Source organism: Scardinius erythrophthalmus (genome assembly GCF_964197995.2).
Source record: "Scardinius erythrophthalmus genome assembly, chromosome: 5".
NCBI classification, from domain to species: domain Eukaryota; kingdom Metazoa; phylum Chordata; class Actinopteri; order Cypriniformes; family Leuciscidae; genus Scardinius; species Scardinius erythrophthalmus.
The window spans coordinates 8703592-8726083 of NC_138225.1; the positions used below are offsets into that span (position 1 = coordinate 8703592).

Below are 22492 nucleotides of genomic sequence, written 5' to 3' on the forward strand. Positions count from 1 at the left end.
TTGTTTTCTAACTCCTGTTTTACATGATGGCTCTCATTATGTTTCTCAGAGCACGATGGTACTCAATGGAGATGGCTGGGATTGTGTGTTATACTGGTGCCAACATCATCACCCAGGCCAGAGAGCTCATTGAGCAGATCGGGTCAGGCTCTTACACCAAACCCATAAACACTGTCAGAGATGTGGTTAAAGGAGAACTCCGGTCAATTTTAACATTGAGCTCATTTTATTGTACATTTGGAGTGCTGTCAATACAGAGAACAACGACAAAAATCGGTGTTGCCTACACCGAGTTATTCTATTTTTAAAATTAGCACCCTGTTGACTTCAATGGGGCAAGTACTAAACCTGCTTTTAGGCTCTTTTCGGTTGAAGCCCAAAGTAGTCGATTGCCGAGTTCACGCGCATAGGTTTAGTTACCTATGATCACGCGCGTGAACTCGGCAATCGACTACTTTGGGCTTCAACCGAAAAACAGGATGTAAACAGGTATTTGCGCTGGCTTAAATAACATCATTTTTATACATATCTTTTACATCTACTGCAGTCAGATCCACTCGTGTTCACTCAGAAGGAATCACTCACATTTTCTGTGCACTTGTAATGACACATCAAGGATGTTAAGAGGCTAAAAGCAGGTTTAGTAGTTGCCCCATTGAAGTCAACAGGGTGCAAATTTTAAAAATAGAATAACTCGGTGTAGGCAACACCGATTTTTGTTGTTGTTCTCTGTATTGACAGCACTCCAAATGTACAAAAAAATGAGCTCAATGTTAAAATTGACTGGAGTTCTCCTTTAATTTAAACACCAGTTTATTGTAATTGATTGATTAATTTATCCTCTTCTTCTTTAGGAGGCCTCTGGAGTTGGACACTGATGGTATCTGGTGTGTTCTTCCCAACACCTTTCCTGAGAACTTTGTCATAAAATCCACCAATGAGAAGAAGTCAAAGGTGACCATCAGTTATCCAGGAGCCATGCTCAATATCATGGTCAAGGTAATTTATCTTGCTTCTCTTTTGAGCAGTAAACCACATTATCGGCAGGTTAATTGTATATTAATACAGAATATATCTTCAAAAAGATGGTTAAAAGGGAATAACTAATGATAATCTGAAAAGATCCTGTCATTTGTATGTGTAGGAGGGTTTCACAAATCATCAGTATCAAGAGCTGGTGGACCCTGCATCTCTAACATATGAGACCAGAGCTGAGAACAGCATCTTCTTTGAAGTGGATGGGCCGTACTTGGCTATGATCCTGCCCGCCTCCAAAGAAGAAGGAAAGAAGCTAAAGAAGAGGTGAGAGAACTACATCTGAGCTACACTAAAGCTACTTATTCATTTTCACTCTTTTGAAAGGACTAGGTACCAAAATTATAGTAGTCGTTTTCATGGATGATGTGGTTAGACCTTTATTTTGAATGTCCCATTTAGACATTCTGTTAACTACAAGTAACGTTGCACCTACTTGTTAATTAACTAATCAGAGTATTAGTAGACTGTCTTCTTAAAGGTGCCGTATTTAAGAATGACAACTAGTGGTCAAAATAGGTACTGCAGTCGAATTAAAAATATCGGAGATCACCGTTTCTCCTGCTACCTGCTCCTCAGACTGGACGGCGCTCACATGGATTGCCAGTTTGAGCACACGCAACAGGAACGAGCGCAATGGACAATGACAATGACAGTTGGCAAATTGGCAACGTGCAGTATCACAGACCAAAACAATAACAAACATTCCAGCCTGGAAACGTTTCAAAGTAAAATAACTGGCTGTAGAAGTGTTTTTCAGTGAAACAAGTATGTGAACTTAGCATGTTTCCTCAGTATATGCAAACCATAACATATTATGGTATTTTTATGCTTTAGTAGAGTGAAAAAGTTGCATACAGCACCTTTAATATCTGCTAGCACTTTATTTTATGGTTCCCCAAAAGACATTCTGCTGACTAATAACTTTGCATGTACATATCAACTTATTCTACTAACCTTACCGCTAACAGTCTACTAATACTCAGAGAGTTAGTTGATATGTAGGTGCAACATTACTTGCAATAAAATTGTAACCATTATTAATGCTATTAATAATCCAATAATGCATGTAGCTTTCAAAAACTACAAAAACAAGCTCACTAACTGAGTAAAAACTCCTGTTATAATCAAAAAATCTGTCTATACTGCACAATTAATCTCTTGTTTACATCATGGTTATACTTTGTTGGTTTAAATTTATACTTTGTTGGACATGTCTGACCAGTACCTGAAGTCGCTAGTAGATCCAAACTACTGTAAGTTGCTTTGGATAAAAGCCTCAACTGTAGGAAAATAATTATTTTATTCAATGTATTTGGTTGTAACCTGTAGAGATACTTTGTTTCTAAGTATCTTCTCTATCCTCAGGTATGCCGTGTTTAACGAGGATGGGTCTCTGGCTGAGCTAAAGGGCTTTGAGGTGAAGAGGAGAGGAGAACTTCAACTCATTAAGATCTTCCAGTCGTCTGTGTTTGAGGCCTTCCTGAAAGGCACGACTCTAGATGAGGTTTATGCCTCTGTGGCTAAAGTGGCTGACTACTGGCTTGATGTGCTCTACAGCAAGGTATTGACAAAGGTCACACAATCTTCCACAGGTGTAAGTGGAAATATAATGGGAATAATTGCTTGCATTGTATTTTATTACAATATTTACGCCGGTGTTTATTATTTTAACATGGCAAATCTGCATGGGAGTGGCACTCAATGAGAGTGTTGTTCTTATCTTTTGTTTTCAAGGCTGCTAACATGCCAGATGCGGAGTTATTTGAGCTGATTTCAGAAAACCGCTCAATGTCCCGTAAACTGGAAGATTATGGGGAACAGAAATCCACCTCCATCAGCACGGCCAAGCGTCTTGCTGAGTTCCTTGGCGATCAAATGGTGAAGGACGCCGGCCTCAGCTGTCGCTATGTCATCTCTCGCAAACCGGAGGGCTCGCCCGTCACTGAGAGGTGAGACGTTAAAATAGTTATTTTCATCTTATTCAGAACTTAAACAGAGTGCAAAAATAGTATTTCTTAAGTATTTTCTTAATAATAAGAAATAATTCATATTTATAGGGACAGTAAAGACTTTTACATTGTTACAAAATATTTATATTTCAAATACATGCTGTTATTTTTATCTATTCATCAAAGAATTCTGAAAAAAAACGGTTTCTACAAAATATTAAGCAGCAACTTTTTCTCAACATTGATTATTGAAGATGTTTTAGTCTTATTCACTGAAGACTGGAGTAATGATGCTGAAAGTTCAGCTCTGCCATCACAGAAATAAATTACATTTCAAAATGTATTAAAATAAAAGTTATTTTAAATTGTAATATAAATACATATAAAAAATGCATTCTTTCACACACAGGGCGATCCCTCTGGCCATTTTTCAGGCTGAAGAGAGTGTTAAAAAGCATTTCCTACGTAAATGGCTGAAGATGCCTAGCCTCCATGACCTTGACATTAGATCTGTGAGTTAATTTGATTAATTGACTTTGGCTATAATACCACAATTTCAAAATTGTTGAAATTTCAGGAGTGTTGTATTCTTTACTGCTGTTATATTTTAATTACTGTTTTTCATGTCTTTCTCATATAAGATTCTGGACTGGAGTTACTACATTGAGCGGTTGGGCAGTGCTATACAGAAGATCATCACTATTCCTGCAGCTCTCCAACAGGTAAATTACCTTGCACATCATTTAGACCTATATCAGTCCTGTCATACCTGTCCTAACCTGAATCAAGCGCTACATTTCTTCTATGATAATCTGAATTTTTACCCAATCTACCTAATTTGACAAGCATCAAATATTTGTTGGTAGCTATCTGTGTGCATTTATATTCTCTTCTGTTTAGTTCCATGATCTTAACAGTTACTATTTTTGTTCAGGTGAAAAACCCAGTACCCAGAGTACGACATCCAGACTGGCTGCATAAGAAGCTTCTGGAAAAGAATGACATCTACAAGCAAAAGAAGATTAGTGAGCTCTTTACCAGTGAGGGAAAGAGACAGGTAGGTCTACTGTCACACACACCGTTCACACAACTTGCTGTCTACCTGACTCCTTCTGTACGCACACCTACTTCTGTCTTTCCCAGGTGGCCCAACAAACTCTAGCATCAGGTGAGACTCCTGATATGGAGGATTTCGGTGCTCCTCAGCGCCCCGTGCAACCTGCCATACTAATCAGCACAAAAAGGAAGAGGATATCTCAGGGAGAGGACAGCCAGGCCGAGTCTCAAGAGCAAGAACTCACACAGTCTTGGAGAGAAATACTGGGGCCACCACCAGCCATGGGCGCCACCCGGGTAATACAGACAGTATAGCAATGCAATAACATTTACTGCAAGTTACAATTAAAGTTCGCCTATTATGAATTTCAGATATCACCTTTCATGTAGTGTGTTATGTATATGTTTGTGAATGTAAATGTTTCAAAGATCACAATAAATTGAGTTAATGTTTCCCAAAACAAAAAGTACAGATTCTGAACTACCTGAAATGAGTCACCAGTAATTCCAGCCACGCAAGCAGTAGACCAATCACAACAGACTGGGCCATCTGAATAATCAGTGCAGAGTAGGCTCTCTGAAAGGAGGGGTTTAGAGAGACCGAATCCTTGATTGACCTGTTTCAGACACTAAGAAAAGAGATAATATATTCTAAGAAAATTAAAGAGGGTATTGACCTTTGATGCATTTAAACTTTTTGTAGGAGTTAAAAAAAAAAAAATTAGGAACCTTTAAAGGCACAATATGTAACTTTTTTGCTTTAAAAATAGCAAAAATCACTATATCTATGTTATATATTTTTTTTAGTTGTGTACTTACATTATCCCAACTGTTTCCAACAACTTTCAAACCAGAAGAAATTTGTAATTTAATTCGAGAAACGTCCCGTTTCTTTATTTCCGTTTTGTCGCCGCCAATGCCGTCATATCCGCGTTGTCCCTGGTTTCCGCTCGTGTTGCCATGGCAACCAGAGCTATGAACCAGAGCTGTCTGATAGTGACCAAAGCGACTGACGCGGACAACTTTGTTGTTCGCAATGTCTATTTGCACGCTGTTGTTTCGTTCAAACATTATGGACCATGGCAAGCAGACTTTGGATAAAAAAGGAGAACTAAAACGAGAATCAATATCAGCGCTGTGTTTTCGAGATGCGGAGAGCTCCCATAGACAGTATATAAACGAGAGCTCCACGTCCGAGACTTCGACCGCTCCTACATGTACTTTATTAAACAGGTGAGCACATTTACATAAAACTAATCAATGTTTTATAGTTCAACAATGATAAAATGTCAGAATATGATCTGTATGTTATTCTAATGTTAATGTTGATCTAGCTTACTGCTAGTCTCATACAGACAGACTAACACATACATTTCAACACATTGAAATGCAGTTTAGTGTGCTAGTGTAATGTTAGACCAAGTGAAACAGCGCTGCGTTACCTCACAAGTTTAATTTGTCTATTAAACTGACCTGTGAGTAGTAATTCTGCGTGTAGTTCGGTAGAATGAAATATCCATATTCCTTTTATATCCGACCGCGGGACTCGCGTCGCGTTTGGAGCTGATAGCTGTCTCTTAGCAATCCCGAACTGCTTAATATCACAGTCATGATAAAAACATCGATGTATTCAGTCATCCATAAACATTATTAGATCGGTCGGCTTGACGTTGACGGCAAGATCCATAATTCTTGCATCATCAATCTACGCCTTTGTTATTGTAAATAGGTTAGCGACCCCTATTGGCGAAAAATGCCATACTGTACGTTTAAAATACCATAATATGGGCACTTTAATAAACCGCAAAAGTCAAGTCTGAGCTCTTTATGTTGATGACACCTGCAGCTGAATTGGAGCATTTGTTATCTCATGTTACATATGATCAGATATTATGTTTGATTAAGTCAAGTCAAGTCATCTTCATTTATATAGCGCTAATAACAATGTAGATTGTTTCAAAGCAGCTTTACAGAGATAAGCGTATAATTTAAGGTAACAGATTGTTTTGGCTTTATAGCAGAGTTAAGTTATTTTCCAGCTAAAGTTAGTATTGAATGATTTGCTTCCGTCGCAACGATCATTTGTTATTAAATTAGGGGCCGCTAAGACGACACCAGCATTCCCTCTACACAGACTTTAAACGCGAACCTGTGAGAAACGCTGATGGCGTTCACATGCGCATTTAAATCTATCGACATATCAAATAAAAGGAAGGCTTCACAGCAAATTGTTCTGTATTTGTGTGTGTGTATAGGAGGAAATTCTTGTCTGGTTGCGCTACCACAAGAAAAAATGGGAGCTGCAGATTCGCCAGAGGAAGGAACGACGGAAACGACGACGTTTGATTGATGGGGAATCTCAGCCGACAGGGGGCGGTGTAATCCGTGATGGACCGACAACAGGTCTAGGCAGCTTCCTGCGGAGAACCGCCCGCAGTATTCTAGACATGCCCTGGCAAATTGTACAGGTACGTCACACTGGCAATTCAGTGATTTAATGTAAATAAATTTTCCATGTACATCAGTGATGTGCGTATCGTGGTTATATCCTTGGACAAAACAGATAATCCGCAGGTCTGGCGGGCCAAGTAACAATATAACATTCCACTTTTTTCATGGGTGGGTCGTGGATGGATGAGTAAATGTGTTGATTTTAATAAACAGAAAAGCACCTCCTAGTTGTCATTATATAAAACACAAAAGTCAGCCTACACGAGATATTGCTTAATAACTTAACAGCTTTAACTATTTACACAAATTTTACATAAATTATTCTGATAAGATTGTTTTCCAACATAATGATATAAATCTCAATGAGTTTAAAGCTTAATTTTTTGCACTAATTTGCAGACTCATTGAGCTACGCAGTTGCGGGATCCACTTGTTTAAGCAGCAATGTAGGAAAAACAGGTCCGGCAGAAATTTAAAAACAAAGAATAAAAAAAAAAAACCTGAAGCAATGAAAAGTACCATGTGGGGATAGTTTTAGTGTAGTTATTCAGGACGAATAAAGTGTTGGGTGTGTGATATGTAATGGCTGTGAAGCGCTGTATTTATATGACAATAAACTAATAAAGCCTATATCCAGACTTTGCTTGGGCTGAACAAATTTAATTTCTTATGTGTGTGGAAGTTGCAGTGATGGAAACAGTGACTATTTAAGTTTTAAGGGTGTAAAGCCTTTGTTTAGACTATTAAAGAAATGTAATTTTGCCAAAGAAACACTTTTACTTTAAATAAATGTTTATTTGAAAGCAGCCTGTAATAGTTTACCATATCATCACGCTTAACACTGAGAATTAGAACATTTGTAATGTGCCGATCGGGTGCGGATATCTAAATCAGAGAAAGTCATCGGTTCGGGTGGGTGGCGGGTGGATGAACAGTGGAAATCGGGTGACGTTAGATCTAATCTCTAATGTACATGCACTTTCGTTCAAATGTTTGTTTTTGAAAGAACTCTCTTATGTTCACCAAGGCTGCATTTATTTGATCAAAATACAGTGAAAATAGTAATACTGTGACATATTACAATTTTATATAACTGTGTTCTATTTTAATATATACTTTAAAATGTAGTTTATTCCTGTGATGCTAAGCTGAATTTTCAGAATCATTACTCCAGTCTTCAGTGTCACATGATCCTTCAGAAATCATTCTTATATGCTGATTTGCCTGAAATCTTTTATAATATTATAAATGTCTTTATACTGTCACTTTTGATCAACTTAATGTGCCCTTGCTGAATAAAAGTATCCATTCTATCTAAACTATTAAACATGACTACTGTTTTGTTCTTTTTGTCAAAATGCATGGTGTGTTTCTTTATCCTCCTCTAGATTGCAGAGACCAGTCACCCGGGTCTTTATAAGTTGTGGGCGGTCATTGGCAGTGACTTGCACTGCATGAAGCTCAACATCCCTCGAGTGTTTTATGTCAATCAGAGAGTGCCCAAGCAAGAAGAGGGGGCTACCTGCAAAAAGGTCTGCTGTATAAAATTTTCAACACCAATTTTGTCCATGATCTGTTTAAGGAGAAATCTTCATGCTCTTGACTATACATTAATTTAGTGCCAGTTAAAGGTTCAAGCGTATGTGTCAGTGAAGAATTTGATTCCTGCTTGGAGATTATCTTAAAGCTTCCTTTAAAGGTCCCACTCCATGGATTATTTTATAATTTTATAATGTTTCCTGGGGTGCCCTTATAATGTTAGTATGTTTTTTAGATCAAATTTTTTTATAATTTAGAAATAAAAGGCATTTTTCCTAGCCTGATTTCATCCACTGATTTGAACACTCTGTTTGAAGGGGCGTGTCTGCTGTGAGACTTCAATGTAAACGCCCTCTGCTGTGATTGGCTGACATGCTTGCATATGAAATATCTGGCATTACATGTGGAACTATCTGGAAAACTTTTACTATTACAGCTATCGGGATTAACGAATCGTGAGAAGTTTTTTAAGTATTTAGATCTATTTCAGTCACATAAAAGGTTGCAGTGATCATTGAGCAGATGACAGTCTGTTGATCGCGTGAAAAAAGATCTTATCATTGCAACGCAGTTTCTGCACTCACTAATGATTTCACCAATGCAAACATGAGGTATATAAATACAGTAAGAGATTCGTTGTGCAGTGTAACAGCGTCATTGATTTCATAACGAGTTTTGGCAAGTGTCCAGATAAACTCGCGCTGTGTGATTGACAGCTTTGGGCGATTGGAAAGGGATTGTTCTTTGATCGCTTTCTGTATATTAATCACAGTTTAAGTAAGATTATTTTCATCCTACTAAGAGAAACGATGTGAAGTTGATCACTGCTTCCATAGTAAATCACTACTTACCGCTTGCTGGAATATAGTTGAAATTGCCCCCTTCGTCAGTATGAAACGCTGAGAGAAGCCTGCTTGATATTATCCCAGGTTAGAAACACAGAGCAAACTAACAACTTCGAATTAAACTTTTGCGGTATCCGATTATAGATAAACATCAACCACGTCTGTTGACATTTCGCCATCAATACGCCTGTATTCCTGTGGGCGGAGGTTATTCAAAACACGGTTCTAATGACGTCATTAAAGAAGGAAGTAGAGGCATGTAGTCCAATCCAGCCGTTTTTTGTAGGCGACTTCTGTTAAATAAAATATCTCGCTTGGCATTGAACTTTGAGCTTTATAATTTTACAGATGTTATTTATACTCTAACAACAACATTACACACTAACTAAAGTTTGAAACATGGGATCACGAAGAACGGGACCTTTAAGGCAAAGAGTCCATCACAGTATAGAAATCTGCTTAGCAAGATGATGAATATTGCAACAATATTAATTTACATTTATTGACAATAATATTTTGCTAATGTTGTATTTACCTATATTTTGCTCAGAATCATGTATTCCAAAGAGTGTTGCTATGATTCAACATGGATATTTCAACTCATCCATCAAAGCTGTGCTCTTAATCTCACTTTGACCCATTTAAATGACAGGTGAACCGGATACTTCCACGTTCCAGTGTGGTGTATTACCTGTATCAGTATGCAGTTCCTGAGGACATGTACCAAGAACACATCAATGAGATCAATGCAGATCTCTCTGCTCCTGATATTGAGGGTGTCTATGAGACACAGGTAATTGCCTTTTCCAAAATATTACATTTTGCCTTTTAATTAGCATTATGGTATATGAATTTGTCTTTAGTTTTGTAGTCAGCCTGGAATATTCTAGACTAATTGGAGATTTCCAGAGAGGGTTTCTGTTCTGTGCTGCATTGACCTTATCTTGCAGTATCTAAAGAGGTAATTTCCATGTGTCTGTCTCACACGACCTGTAGGTTCCGCTGCTGTTCAGGGCTCTGGTCCAACTGGGCTGCATGTGTATGGTCAATAAACAGGTGGTCAGAGCCCTGGCTGGCAGAGAGGCTGACACCTTTGACCTGGAACACCTAGAGATGAGATCCCTGGCCCAGTTCAGCTACCTCGAGCCAGGTGAGATAATTGCTTGTAATTGGTTTCAAAATGTGTACATGCACTATAGTAATGTTTGCGCATCTGTTTAGTGGCTAAAAATAATAGTGTTTAAGCTAAAAAATATGTTTGGGTGTGTTTTATGTGTTACAGGCAGTGTAAGGCACATTTACCTGTACCATCACAGTCAGGGCCATAAGGCTCTCTTTGGCCTCTTCATACCGTCTCAACGTAAAGCCAGTGTCTTTGTTCTTGACACGGTAAGCTCCACATTTTAGCTTAAAAAATAAACTAAAAACTCAACTAGGAGACAAACCAAAATAAGCCAAATCTTGTGGTTATATTTATATGACTATATGATAAGTATTATTATGATTTTATTATTTATTATCATTACTATATAAAAACAAACAAAATAATAAATATTACTATGATAATAAATTAATATAAATCATAGTAAGAAATATTACTATTGTTTAGTATTGTACTGTAATTTTACAGTACAACTGTAACATTACAATGCTAATATTTATTGCGGTTTATTTATTTAATAAAATCGCAGCTGGTTTTATTTCGATTAATCGTGCAGCCCTGCAAGAAATACACAGTGCAAAGATGATGATGCAGTTTACACTACTGTAATTTACACCAAATGTTAGGTACGTAGCAATCAGATGCCGAACCTGAGTTCAGTGTACGGAGCAGAGCGCACAGCACTGCTGGAGAAGACCACAGAGGAGCTTCTGCCACCTGAGAAACATCAGTTTGAAGTGCGTGCTGAAAATGACATCAAAGCCATCTACCGTGCACTGCAGCGCATTCTCCTCAACTATAAGGTACGGCCTCCGAATGTTATTTAAAGTGACCCTATTATGCTATTTATATGTATACCTATATATGAAGAGTTCAGATGCAAAAGCCTCTAAGTGCCATCTGAAATTTTCTTCTAGAATGATAATTCTTATCAAACTCATATATTTAAGTTCAGTAATTTCACTTAAATGCCAATGAAAATGACCTATTCATTGTCATTTAAGTGAAATTACTGAACTTAAATATGCGAACTTGATAAAAATGATCATTCTAGAAGAAAATTTCAGATGGCACTTAGAGGCTTTTGCATCTGAACTCTTCATACGCTATTAATATACTGTATATTGCAGCATCACTGCTTTTCTCACAGTGTCTGAGATGTTTTTCATAGTCAGCCATGGGTGGAGCGTGTGTAAGGCTGGGCCAGGCTTAGCCTTTTCACTTAAACCACTGACTGCTGCTGCTTCTGATTGCTTTCAGAGGGAAACGCTACCCATAACGGCTGGTCTAGGAACAGATTTTCTCCGTAATAATAGCTAAATGGCTAAACAGATTTGGTGTTTGCGCTCTTGAGAGTGTCAGAGGTTTCCATTTACAATGTGTTTTTGCAGCATTGATCAGTATAAGTTAACTTCTTACAAAGTGTAGATAAATGTAGGCTAAATAAGAGATTGATTGTGCAGCCAGCTTCATTGATTTATAGATTGCGATGAATTGAGATGAGTGACAGCTTTTTAGTGATTATAAAGGTAGGTCTTTTTCATGTTTGTAAATAGAAAGCCAATTTCCTTAGCTTTCTTTATTCTAGAGTTGGTACACTATCTGTGATTTGAAACCTGTAGGCTGGCATTATAGATTTGTTACAAACCCATAGGTTTGTGCAGGAATAAGACTGGAATTGCTGGCAACTCGTTTCGGCCGTTCAGAATCGGTTCTTTCATTTGGGAGACGATAAATAAATAAAATGTATTAAACAAATAAAAACTTTGCAGACCTTTTACATTCACAAACTGTTATATTACACTCTACATGAAAGGTAATATGCAAAAAAAGCATGATAGAAACACTTAAAAAAAAATTAAAAAGCCAATTGCACAGTCCAGCAGATAAATAGCAGCCATTTTTCTGAACGTGTGTGCAGGAGGAGCGCCGTGGTCCGACCCTGATCGCTGTCCAGTCTAACTGGGAGCTGCGGCGTCTGGCAGCCGGCATGACTGTACTGGAGGAGTTTCCGGTGGTGCCAGTTCATGTTATAGATGAGATAAGCTACAATGTACTGGACTGGCAACGACACGGAGCTCGCCGCATGATCAAACACTACCTGAACCTGGACAGCTGCCTCTCACAGGCTTTTGATATGGCCAGGTACACCACACAAATTTGTCACTGTCATACTAGTGGTTTTATTTCAAGTTGACCATGAGGTAAGACTTATTAAATTAGTGTAGAAAGCTATCTTTTTTTATTCAGGCACAGTATGAATTGCACTCAAGTCAGTGTGAAAAATGTTTGGGGTTGTGTTCTTCTCTGTGGAGGTGAAGACGACAACTCCCATGATTACACGCTCATTCACAGCATCATCAAGCTATGCCTTTGATATTGTTTTGAATAAGCGAACTCTAGTGGCGAAACTTGCATACTGTGCCTTTAAACCTCCCCAAAAAATCTACATCACGGAGCATGCTAGGAGAAGCTGACTTCAGACTCATGTACTGTAATGTCCTTTCTCTCTGCAGGTACTATCACCTTCCCGTGGGAAACCTGCCTCAGGATATTTCTATATTTGGATCAGATCTATTTCTTGCACGTCATCTGAGAAAGCACAACCACCTGTTGTGGCTGTCACCTACGGCACGGCCGGACCTTGGGGGGAAAGAGGCTGACGACAGCAGACTGGTGATGGAGAGTGATGAGAGAGGCTCCATGGAGATCAACAGCCAAGGCTGCTACTCCACAGGTAAGCAAATTAAGACACAGGATCAGACACGCAGACTAGGAGTACAGCAGATATTAAAGACACAGCGAGAATATTGCATTTGTAGCAGGAGATGGCAGTATAGCCTAAATATCCACTTAAGTTATTGTTATTGTAATTGTTTTATTTCTTTTTGACACATCTACGTCATTATTAGACTACTACAATAATAAACATAATATGCATTATGAATATAAATAAAAATAACTATTACTGGCACTTTTATTTATCTTATTATATTTATGCAAAATTGTGATAAATAAATGCTTTTTTAAATTAAATACAGTAATTGCTGGTGTTTTATGTAATATTTATGCAAAATTATGGTAAAAATATTTGTATTATTTTTAAATAATTTTATTTCATTTCTCACTTGAAATTAAGGGCTTATATTTGAAAAAATGTGTAATTATACCAACAAAAAAAATACTGATGCTGCATAAAAAAAAAAACAATTAGTTACTTTACCTATAAATATCATTATGTGCTATTCTTTAGAGACCCTCCAAATATATATCGGTAGACGCAATATTAAAGAACAGATAACGTATCAGGTTAAAAAGTTAATATTAGTAAAAATATTACTTTTAAAAATATATCTCTATAAAGTACTTTTTGCCAATTTTTCCAGTTTGTGTGGAGTTGGATATTCAGAGTTTGGCAGTGAACACCATTCTGCAGTCCCAGCACGTTAACGACATGGAAGGCGGGGCCAGCATGGGCGTCAGCTTTGATGTCATTCAGCATGCATCACTGGAGGAAATGATGTCAGGAAATCAGGGGACAAACGCGGTGGCCAGCTATGACGAGACCGCGCTCTGCTCCAACACATTCAGGTATGCATGTGTAAATGAGTAAGGCTAGTAAACACAATCAAACCATTTTGTTTGTTTTGTTGCAAAAACTCATTCTGTTTTCCATCCTTGTGCAGGATTCTGAAGAGTATGGTTGTTGGTTGGGTTCGAGAGATCACGCAGTATCATAACGTCTACGCTGATAACCAGGTGATGCATTTTTATCGATGGTTGCGATCACCCAGTTCTCTGCTGTACGACCCGGCCCTGCACCGCACGCTCCTCAACATGATGAAGAAGATCTTCCTACAGTGAGTACAGGTTACAGACTACCAGTTTTATGTCAACTTGATGTTTGGAGTTAAAGAAAGTTGCTCCATTGATGTGTGGTCATAGTGAAATTTTGCAGCCAGAAAAGATCTGTTGTCTGTATGAAGCACAGCTCACAGCAGTCAATTTCAAACCAGGCAGCTTTCTGTTCTGGTATGAACATGTATGCATTTGGCAGATACTTTTGCCCAAAACAGCTTTCGATGTATAAATGATCAGTTTATGTATTGCCTGTGAATCAAACTCATGATCTTGGTGTTGCTAGCACCATGCTTTACTGTTTGAGCCACAAGATGACTACTTATATTTTTCTGGTTTTAAACACTTTATTTTAAACGTTCCAGACTTGTGGCAGAGTTTAAGCGCCTGGGATCATCTGTGATTTATGGAAACTTCAACCGTCTCATCCTCTGCACCAAGAAACGACGCATTGATGACTCCATTGCATACGTGGAGTATATCACTAACAGGTTTTAAACCCCTTGCGTCTAGACTGTAATCCAAGTTTCTTGTGCAATGTGCAAGTCTCTGAAGTCCCAACTTTGGTATTAAATCTTTTGTATTCATTTTCTGTTTGCTGTTTGTCAGTATCCATTCGAAAGAAATCTTCCACTCTCTGTCCATCACATTCTCACGCTGTTGGGAGTTTCTGCTGTGGATGGATCCTACTAACTATGGAGGAGTGAAGGGAAAGCTGCCCTCTAGCCTTCTGTATGGAGAGGTAAAGCACAAGGCCTAGAAACAACTTGGAATTTTTCAGTGTAAAAAGATTGGTGAATTTTATACCGTTAAAGTTGAGTTTCAACGCACATTTATTTATTTTTAATTTATTTTTTACCAACTCTAGCATGGCAATGAAAAGAAGACAAAAAAGGATGGAGCAGAGGGAGATGGAAGTGAGGATGAGGATGAAGATGAAGAAAATCAAAAGGAGGATGAAGAACAGGACGGGGAAGAAGATGTGGAAGACCTGATTGAAAGTAACTGGAACATCATGCAGTACCTTCCTCAGACGGCATCCTGTCAGAAATACTTTCTTATGATCATTTCAGGTAACATTACAGATTGCATTTGTTTTCAAAATTCTCACTGTCCTTTTTAGCCTTCCAAAACTGCAATCGCTTTTATGTCTTTATGCTCCATGTGCACTAGCAATCAAAAGTTTGTTGTCGGTAAGATTTTAAAAATGTTTTTGAAGGAAGTCTCTTATGTTCTTCAAGGCTGCTTTTATTTGATCAAAAAATACATTAAAAACACAAATCATGTGAAATATTACAATTTAAAATAACTGTTTTCTATTTTAATATATTTTTAAGATGTCATTTATTCCTGTGATCAAAGCTGAATTTACAGCATCATTACTCCAGTCTTCAGTGTCACATGATCCTTCAGAAATCATTCAAATATGCTGATTTGCTGCTCAGGAAACATTACAGGTGAATTTATAATTTTTTTATAATTTCTCATCATGATAATTGATTGGTTGTTTGCAGCCTACATTGCAGCCGTCTATCACAGCATGAGACAAGAGCTTCGGCGGAACGCCCCTGGCGCTACTCCCATTAAGAGACGAGGAGCGACCCAAGCATCCCAACAGCCGACTGGAGATGTCAGTGCACTTCCTGGTAAGACACATAAAGTTTCAGCTTTATATGCTTTTGTAATGGGTTATTTATGATTGTATGCTCAAATAAACTTCCCATGAGATTATCAAAGATGAAACCTTGAAAAGCATCCTTTTAATGGTTCATGTTATTAAACATAAAATGTTTTGCAAGAGAGATTATATATAAAAAAAAAAAAATTCTCTTCTGTAGTGCTGGGCAATAATGCGTAGATGAAACAATTGCTATATCTATTCACTGGCCATGCAGAGCAATACATTTAGATATGTAGATTGTATTGAGAAGGCACCTCAATGAACTGCATACCCTTGTTACTAATGGTTAGTGAACTTTATAACACAACAATAAATAATCCACACAACTAACTCTCTTTAACATAGCAAATACCATGTAGAGCCTTATGATTTCCGTGATGCAGAAAACTCGCTGCAGTTTCATCTACTACACACACACTGAAGCGCTCGTGGTGTTTTCAGTGTCTGCCGTCTCAGTATATGAGAACTTCATGGGCATTTCAACATTTCACTTGATAAAACTATCATCATATCATATATACAGAAACACAAAGCTCTTCACAACAACCCATCAAATTAAAAGTTCAGTTTAACTTGAAAAAAATTATGACCGAAATACATTACTATTACACAGTAGAGTGCACTTCAAGTAATAATAATTCTGTTTATTAAAATGCAGAAACTCAAATGTCTTAGTTACAACCTGCCAAAAAGATTCATCGTTTTAAAAGATTAATTAAATTGTTCGTTTTATAAACTAAATTTGTGTTTGACATTAGTGTTTTATATTCTATGTACCCCTGAAAGAAAGAATAAGCCAGTATAAGCCTATATAAAGGTCCAGTCATCAAAAAAAAAAAAAAAAAAAGCCAGAATCTTAAATAAATACTATGATCTATATTTTTGGTCATACCACCCAGCATTACTCTTCTGCAAGATTCACTCATGTAGTTATTTTTCTTGTGTCTGTTGTGTTTAGGTTTGATCACGTTCTCCCAGGAGTACGTGTCAAGTGAACTCACACAGAATTTTTTCACCATCACTCAGAAGATTCAGAAGAAAGTGTCGAGCACTCGCAGTGTTACACTCCCTTCTGAGATGTTTCCTGTTCTTCCTGGTTCTCACTTGCCCCTCAATAACCCCGCTCTGGAGTTTATTAAATATGTCTGCCAGGTATCAACATGCACCTCTTGCTCATGTGTTGTTGTTTTTTTGTGTGTGTGTTTTAAACTGCGTTTTAAAGTTGTAACAATATATCTCTACACAAGACTACCATTCAAAAGTTTGAGTTTTTTCTGAATACTTTCATACTTCTAAAACTCAAAAGTAACAGTGAAGGCATTTCAGAAAATTGTTTCAAATGAATGCTGTTCTTTTGAACTTTTAAATCATCAAATAATCTTACAAAGAATCACAATTATCCACAAAAATATTAAACAGCACGAACTATTTTCAACATTTGATGATCATAATAAATGTTTCTTGAGCATCAAATCAGCATATTAGAATGAAGGATCATGTGACACTGAAGACTGGAGTAATGATGCTGAAAATTCAGCTTTGCATCACAGGAATAAATGACATTTTAAAATATATAAAAATAGAAAACAGCTATTTTATATTGTAATAATATTTCACAATATTACTGTTTTACTGTATTTTTGATCAAATAAATGCAGCCTTAGTGAGCATAAGAGACTTCTTTCACAAATATTAAAAACCTCACACTTTTGAACATTGTAATTAAGATATTTTATGTGCGTAATGTCCCTCCAGGTGCTCTCTCTGGACGCCAACATTGTCAATCAGGTGAACAAACTGAAGCGAGATCTTCTGCGATTGGTGGATGTTGGAGAATTCTCAGAGGACGCCCAGTTCCGTGACCCCTGCAAGTCCTACGTCCTGCCAGAGGTCATCTGCCACCACTGTAACTTCTGTCGTGACCTTGACCTCTGCAAAGACCCTGCGGTTTCCCAGGTAATAACCTGACTCTCACTGTTAAAGTATGTTATATTTAAACCTGCGGTTAATGGTTTGCTACTCATGTTTACGTTTGACTAAGGGTTTTTAAGAGTTAAGCTACAACTATTTGGTGTTTTGCTATATGTTCACTCTTTTGTCATGTGATCGAACTAGCCAAAAAAGACAATAATATTCTTTCTTCACACTTCTCTCCTCATGTAGGATGGTTCAGTTCTTCCTCAGTGGTTCTGTTCCAACTGTCAGGCCCAGTATGACACAGAGTCCATAGAAATGGCCCTGGTGGAGGCGCTCCAGAAGAAACTCATGAGTTACACCCTACAAGACCTGGTGAGAGACACATTTACCACTTTCAGAGTGTTTTAGATTTATGTTTTTGCCAGGTTTAATGTGTATATGCGCATCCATTGACCTTCACTTCTGTAAATGGCACTTTATCCCATCATAGGAATGTGCCAAATGCAAAGGAGTGAAGGAGGCAAACATGCCGCTGTACTGCCGCTGTGCTGGAGATTTCAACCTCAGCTTCACCACAAAGGTACTTGTGTAATAATAATAATATGCTAATACTTCTGTGTATTAGCATTACTACAGTTCAAAAGTTTGGGGTCAGCAAGATTTTATTCAACAAGGATGCATTAAATTGATCAAAAGTGACACTAAAGATATTTATAATGGAAGAAAAGATTTCCATTTCAAATAAATGCTGTTCTTTTGAACTTTCTACTCATCAAAAAACACTCAAGCACAACCATTTTCAACATTTATAATAAAAGTTTCTTGAGCAGCAAATCAGCATATTAGAATGATTTCTGAAGGATCATGTGACACTGAAGACTGGAGTAATGATGCTGAAAATTCAGCTTTGCCAACACATGAATAAATTACATTTTTAAATATATTAAAATAGAAAACAGTACTTTTAAATTGTAATAATATTTTACAGTTTTTTTTTTTATCAAATAAATGCAGCCTCGTTGAACATAAGATACTTCTTTCAAAGGCGTTAACAAATATTACCAAACCCAAATGGTAGTGGATGCTTTACAGCCAATGGCCACCTGTCATGTTTTCTCATTTGCACTTGTTTGGATGTGTTTGCAGAGCTTCTCTGAGCAGGTGGAAGTGTTCCGGAACATTGCCGCCCACTATAATATGAGCTTCCTGCTAGAGACCATTGACTGGGTCCTTAGTATGAACGCATAGATGCTGTTCACCTGATGCTCTCCATCGGTTGTGCCAAACTATGTGTGTTTGTGCCATTTGTACAGATCTGAATTCATTTGAAGTTTGTGTACATTATAACGGGAAATGTTTTGGTAATGGACCTTTTTTATTTGTGTGTTAATAAATATTTTTGTATATGAAGAATTCACTTTTGAAAATGATCTTCAATCATTACTTCCTAAGTAACCAAGTGTAAATGATGATTTTGGTCATTATGGTTACTAATTGAATCTGCAATGATACGGCTCTTTCTCACAGTGGCAACTAATATGTCCCTGTGGTAATAGTCCATTTGGATATCACCTCTTTTTGACGTTTATGAGTTTAATTCTGTAAAGAATATGGCTTTTAGTTTCTGTAACCACATATAGGGCTATTTGAGGTTTGCAATAGCCAGTTTAACTTAATGAGATGTCCACATCACTGCCTGGCTCCCTAGCTCTGCCTTCCCACTTTACATTACCACATTATAATTAGATTTCTTATCTCTGAGGCAAAGACCTGGACGTCATGGAGATGTATGACATGCTGTGCAATGTGAAATCCAACCATTGCGAATTGGCATTGCTGCACTCACACTTACTGAAATGTAAGAGCAAAAAGCATTTTCTTCAGAATAGGGTCTGAAACGCTTTAAAAGAGTTTTATTTTCCTTCATAGTTGGTGCTTCATTCAGAACATGCTTGTTAAAAAATGAATTATCTAATCATATTTCATTTGTTATTTTATACTGTTTGTTTTACATTTGTTATTTTACAAGTTTTACAGTTTTGTGTGACCCTGGAGCATGTCCTGGTACGACTTTGTACATTTGAAGCATGTCTAAATGCAGTTTAAAACCCTGATATATATATACAGTATATATATATTTTTTATAATAGCAATAAATATTAAATAAAAAAGAAAAATAATTAAAAGTGCTGCATAATTATGACCGCCGCTAGCGTAGCTAGCGAAAGCGGTCATATAGGGATTGTCAAAGTTTTTTTTTTTTTTTTTTCCCGTCACCTTACTGAATTTTTCGTCAACGATACCAGGGACACCGAAGCACCTGGGAACATGAAATTTGGTGGGCATGTAGCCCCACTAGACTTCTACGGAAAAATTTCGTTTGGTCCCCGGGGGCCACTTCCCCCCTCGCGCTGGGGCCCCTGTAAATTTTTCGTCAACGATACCAGGGACACCGAAGCACCGGGGAACATGAAATTTGGTGGGCATGTAGCCCCACTAGACTTCTAAGGAAAAATTTCGTTTGGTCCCCGGGGGCCACTCCCCCCCCGCGCTGGGCCCCCCCAAACCCAAAAAATGCAGTTTTTCCTAAATAACTACCTGAACCGTGGCACCGAGGATGAAGAAATTTTTATGGTATGTTGGTCTACTAGACTTTTACAGAAAAATTTCGTTTGGTCCCCGGGGGCCACTTCCCCCCCCGCGCTGGGGCCCCCGTAAATTTTTCGTCAACGATACCAGGGACACCGAAGCACCGAGGAACATGAAATTTGGTGGGCATGTAGCCCCACTAGACTTCTAAGGAAAAATTTCGTTTGGTCCCCGGGGGCCACTCCCCCCCCGCGCTGGGCCCCCCTCAAACCCCAAAAAATGCAGTTTTTCCTAAATAACTACCTGAACCGTGGCACCGAGGATGAAGAAATTTTTATGGTATGTTGGTCTACTAGACTTTTACGGAAAAATTTCATTTGGTCCCCGGGGGCCACTTCCCCCCCCGCGCTGGGGCCCCTGTAAATTTTTCGTCAACGATACCAGGGACACCGAAGCACCTGGGAACATGAAATTTGGTGGGCATGTAGCCCCACTAGACTTCTAAGGAAAAATTTCGTTTGGTCCCCAGGGGCCACTCCCCCCCCGCGCTGGGCCCCCCCAAACCCAAAAAATGCAGTTTTTCCTAAATAACTACCTGAACCGTGGCACCGAGGATGAAGAAATTTTTATGGTATGTTGGTCTACTAGACTTTTACAGAAAAAATTTCGTTTGGTCCCCGGGGGCCACTTCCCCCCCCCGCGCTGGGGCCCCCGTAAATTTTTCGTCAACGATACCAGGGACACCGAAGCACCGAGGAACATGAAATTTGGTGGGCATGTAGCCCCACTAGACTTCTAAGGAAAAATTTCGTTTGGTCCCCGGGGGCCACTCCCCCCCCGCGCTGGGCCCCCCCAAACCCAAAAAAATGCAGTTTTTCCTAAATAACTACCTGAACCGTGGCACCGAGGATGAAGAAATTTTTATGGTATGTTGGTCTACTAGACTTTTACAGAAAAATTTCGTTTGGTCCCCGGGGGCCACTTCCCCCCCCGCGCTGGGGCCCCCGTAAATTTTTCGTCAACGATACCAGGGACACCGAAGCACCGGGGAACATGAAATTTGGTGGGCATGTAGCCCCACTAGACTTCTAAGGAAAAATTTTGTTTGGTCCCCGGGGGCCACTCCCCCCCCCCCCGCGCTGGGCCCCCCCAAACCCCCAAAAATGCAGTTTTTCCTAAATAACTACCTGAACCGTGGCACCGAGGATGAAGAAATTTTTATGGTATGTTGGTCTACTAGACTTTTACGGAAAAATTTCATTTGGTCCCCGGGGGCCACTTCCCCCCCCGCGCTGGGGCCCCCGTAAATTTTTCGTCAACGATACCAGGGACACCGAAGCACCGGGGAACATGAAATTTGGTGGGCATGTAGCCCCACTAGACTTCTAAGGAAAAATTTCGTTTGGTCCCCGGGGGCCACTCCCCCCCCCCCGCGCTGGGCCCCCCCAAACCCAAAACAATGCAGTTTTTCCTAAATAACTACCTGAACCGTGGCACCGAGGATGAAGAAATTTTTATGCTATGTTGGTCTACTAGACTTTTATGGAAAAATTTAATTTGGTCCCCGGGGGCCACTTCCCCCCCCGCGCTGGGGCCCCCGTAAATTTTTCGTCAACGATACCAGGGACACCGAAGCACCGGGGAACATGAAATTTGGTGGGCATGTAGCCCCACTAGACTTCTAAGGAAAAATTTCGTTTGGTCCCCGGGGGCCACTCCCCCCCCGCGCTGGGCCCCCCCAAACCCCAAAAAATGCAGTTTTTCCTAAATAACTACCTGAACCGTGGCACCGAGGATGAAGAAATTTTTATGGTATGTTGGTCTACTAGACTTTTATGGAAAAATTTCATTTGGTCCCCGGGGGCCACTTCCCCCCCCCCGCGCTGGGGCCCCCGTAAATTTTTCGTCAACGATACCAGGGACACCGAAGCACCGGGGAACATGAAATTTGGTGGGCATGTAGCCCCACTAGACTTCTAAGGAAAAATTTCGTTTGGTCCCCGGGGGCCACTCCCCCCCCCGCGCTGGGCCCCCCCAAACCCCAAAAAATGCAGTTTTTCCTAAATAACTACCTGAACCGTGGCACCGAGGATGAAGAAATTTTTATGGTATGTTGGTCTACTAGACTTTTACGGAAAAATTTTGTTTAGTCCTCGGGGGCCACTTCCCCCCCCGCGCTGGGGCCCCCGTAAATTTTTCGTCAACGATACCAGGGACACCGAAGCACCGGGGAACATGAAATTTGGTGGGCATGTAGCCCCACTACACTTCTAATGAAAAATTTCGTTTGGTCCCCGGGGGCCACTCCCCCCCCGCGCTGGGCCCCCCCAAACCCCAAAAAATGCAGTTTTTCCTAAATAACTACCTGAACCGTGGCACCGAGGATGAAGAAATTTTTGTGGTATGT

The 22492-nt window shown here is 39.2% G+C and overlaps 1 protein-coding gene across 1 annotated transcript in view; it reads left to right on the plus strand.

The window, feature by feature from the left end:
* Nucleotides 1-18913, plus strand: part of pole (polymerase (DNA directed), epsilon) — a 33362-nt gene extending 14449 nt beyond the window's left edge. The window contains exons 22-49 of the mRNA XM_081365776.1: nucleotides 50-142; nucleotides 855-999; nucleotides 1145-1302; nucleotides 2404-2599; nucleotides 2773-2987; nucleotides 3397-3499; nucleotides 3629-3709; nucleotides 3922-4044; nucleotides 4131-4340; nucleotides 6299-6511; nucleotides 7883-8026; nucleotides 9531-9671; nucleotides 9875-10028; nucleotides 10161-10267; nucleotides 10667-10843; nucleotides 11962-12185; nucleotides 12557-12777; nucleotides 13427-13631; nucleotides 13727-13900; nucleotides 14264-14389; nucleotides 14508-14640; nucleotides 14767-14971; nucleotides 15413-15544; nucleotides 16538-16731; nucleotides 17335-17535; nucleotides 17743-17868; nucleotides 17987-18076; nucleotides 18643-18913. Coding sequence (XP_081221902.1) covers nucleotides 50-142; nucleotides 855-999; nucleotides 1145-1302; nucleotides 2404-2599; nucleotides 2773-2987; nucleotides 3397-3499; nucleotides 3629-3709; nucleotides 3922-4044; nucleotides 4131-4340; nucleotides 6299-6511; nucleotides 7883-8026; nucleotides 9531-9671; nucleotides 9875-10028; nucleotides 10161-10267; nucleotides 10667-10843; nucleotides 11962-12185; nucleotides 12557-12777; nucleotides 13427-13631; nucleotides 13727-13900; nucleotides 14264-14389; nucleotides 14508-14640; nucleotides 14767-14971; nucleotides 15413-15544; nucleotides 16538-16731; nucleotides 17335-17535; nucleotides 17743-17868; nucleotides 17987-18076; nucleotides 18643-18744 — 4393 coding nt within the window. The 3' untranslated portion in view covers nucleotides 18745-18913. The remainder of the gene's footprint in view (nucleotides 1-49; nucleotides 143-854; nucleotides 1000-1144; nucleotides 1303-2403; nucleotides 2600-2772; nucleotides 2988-3396; nucleotides 3500-3628; nucleotides 3710-3921; nucleotides 4045-4130; nucleotides 4341-6298; nucleotides 6512-7882; nucleotides 8027-9530; nucleotides 9672-9874; nucleotides 10029-10160; nucleotides 10268-10666; nucleotides 10844-11961; nucleotides 12186-12556; nucleotides 12778-13426; nucleotides 13632-13726; nucleotides 13901-14263; nucleotides 14390-14507; nucleotides 14641-14766; nucleotides 14972-15412; nucleotides 15545-16537; nucleotides 16732-17334; nucleotides 17536-17742; nucleotides 17869-17986; nucleotides 18077-18642) is intronic.
* The last annotated feature ends 3579 nt before the right edge of the window (nucleotides 18914-22492 follow it).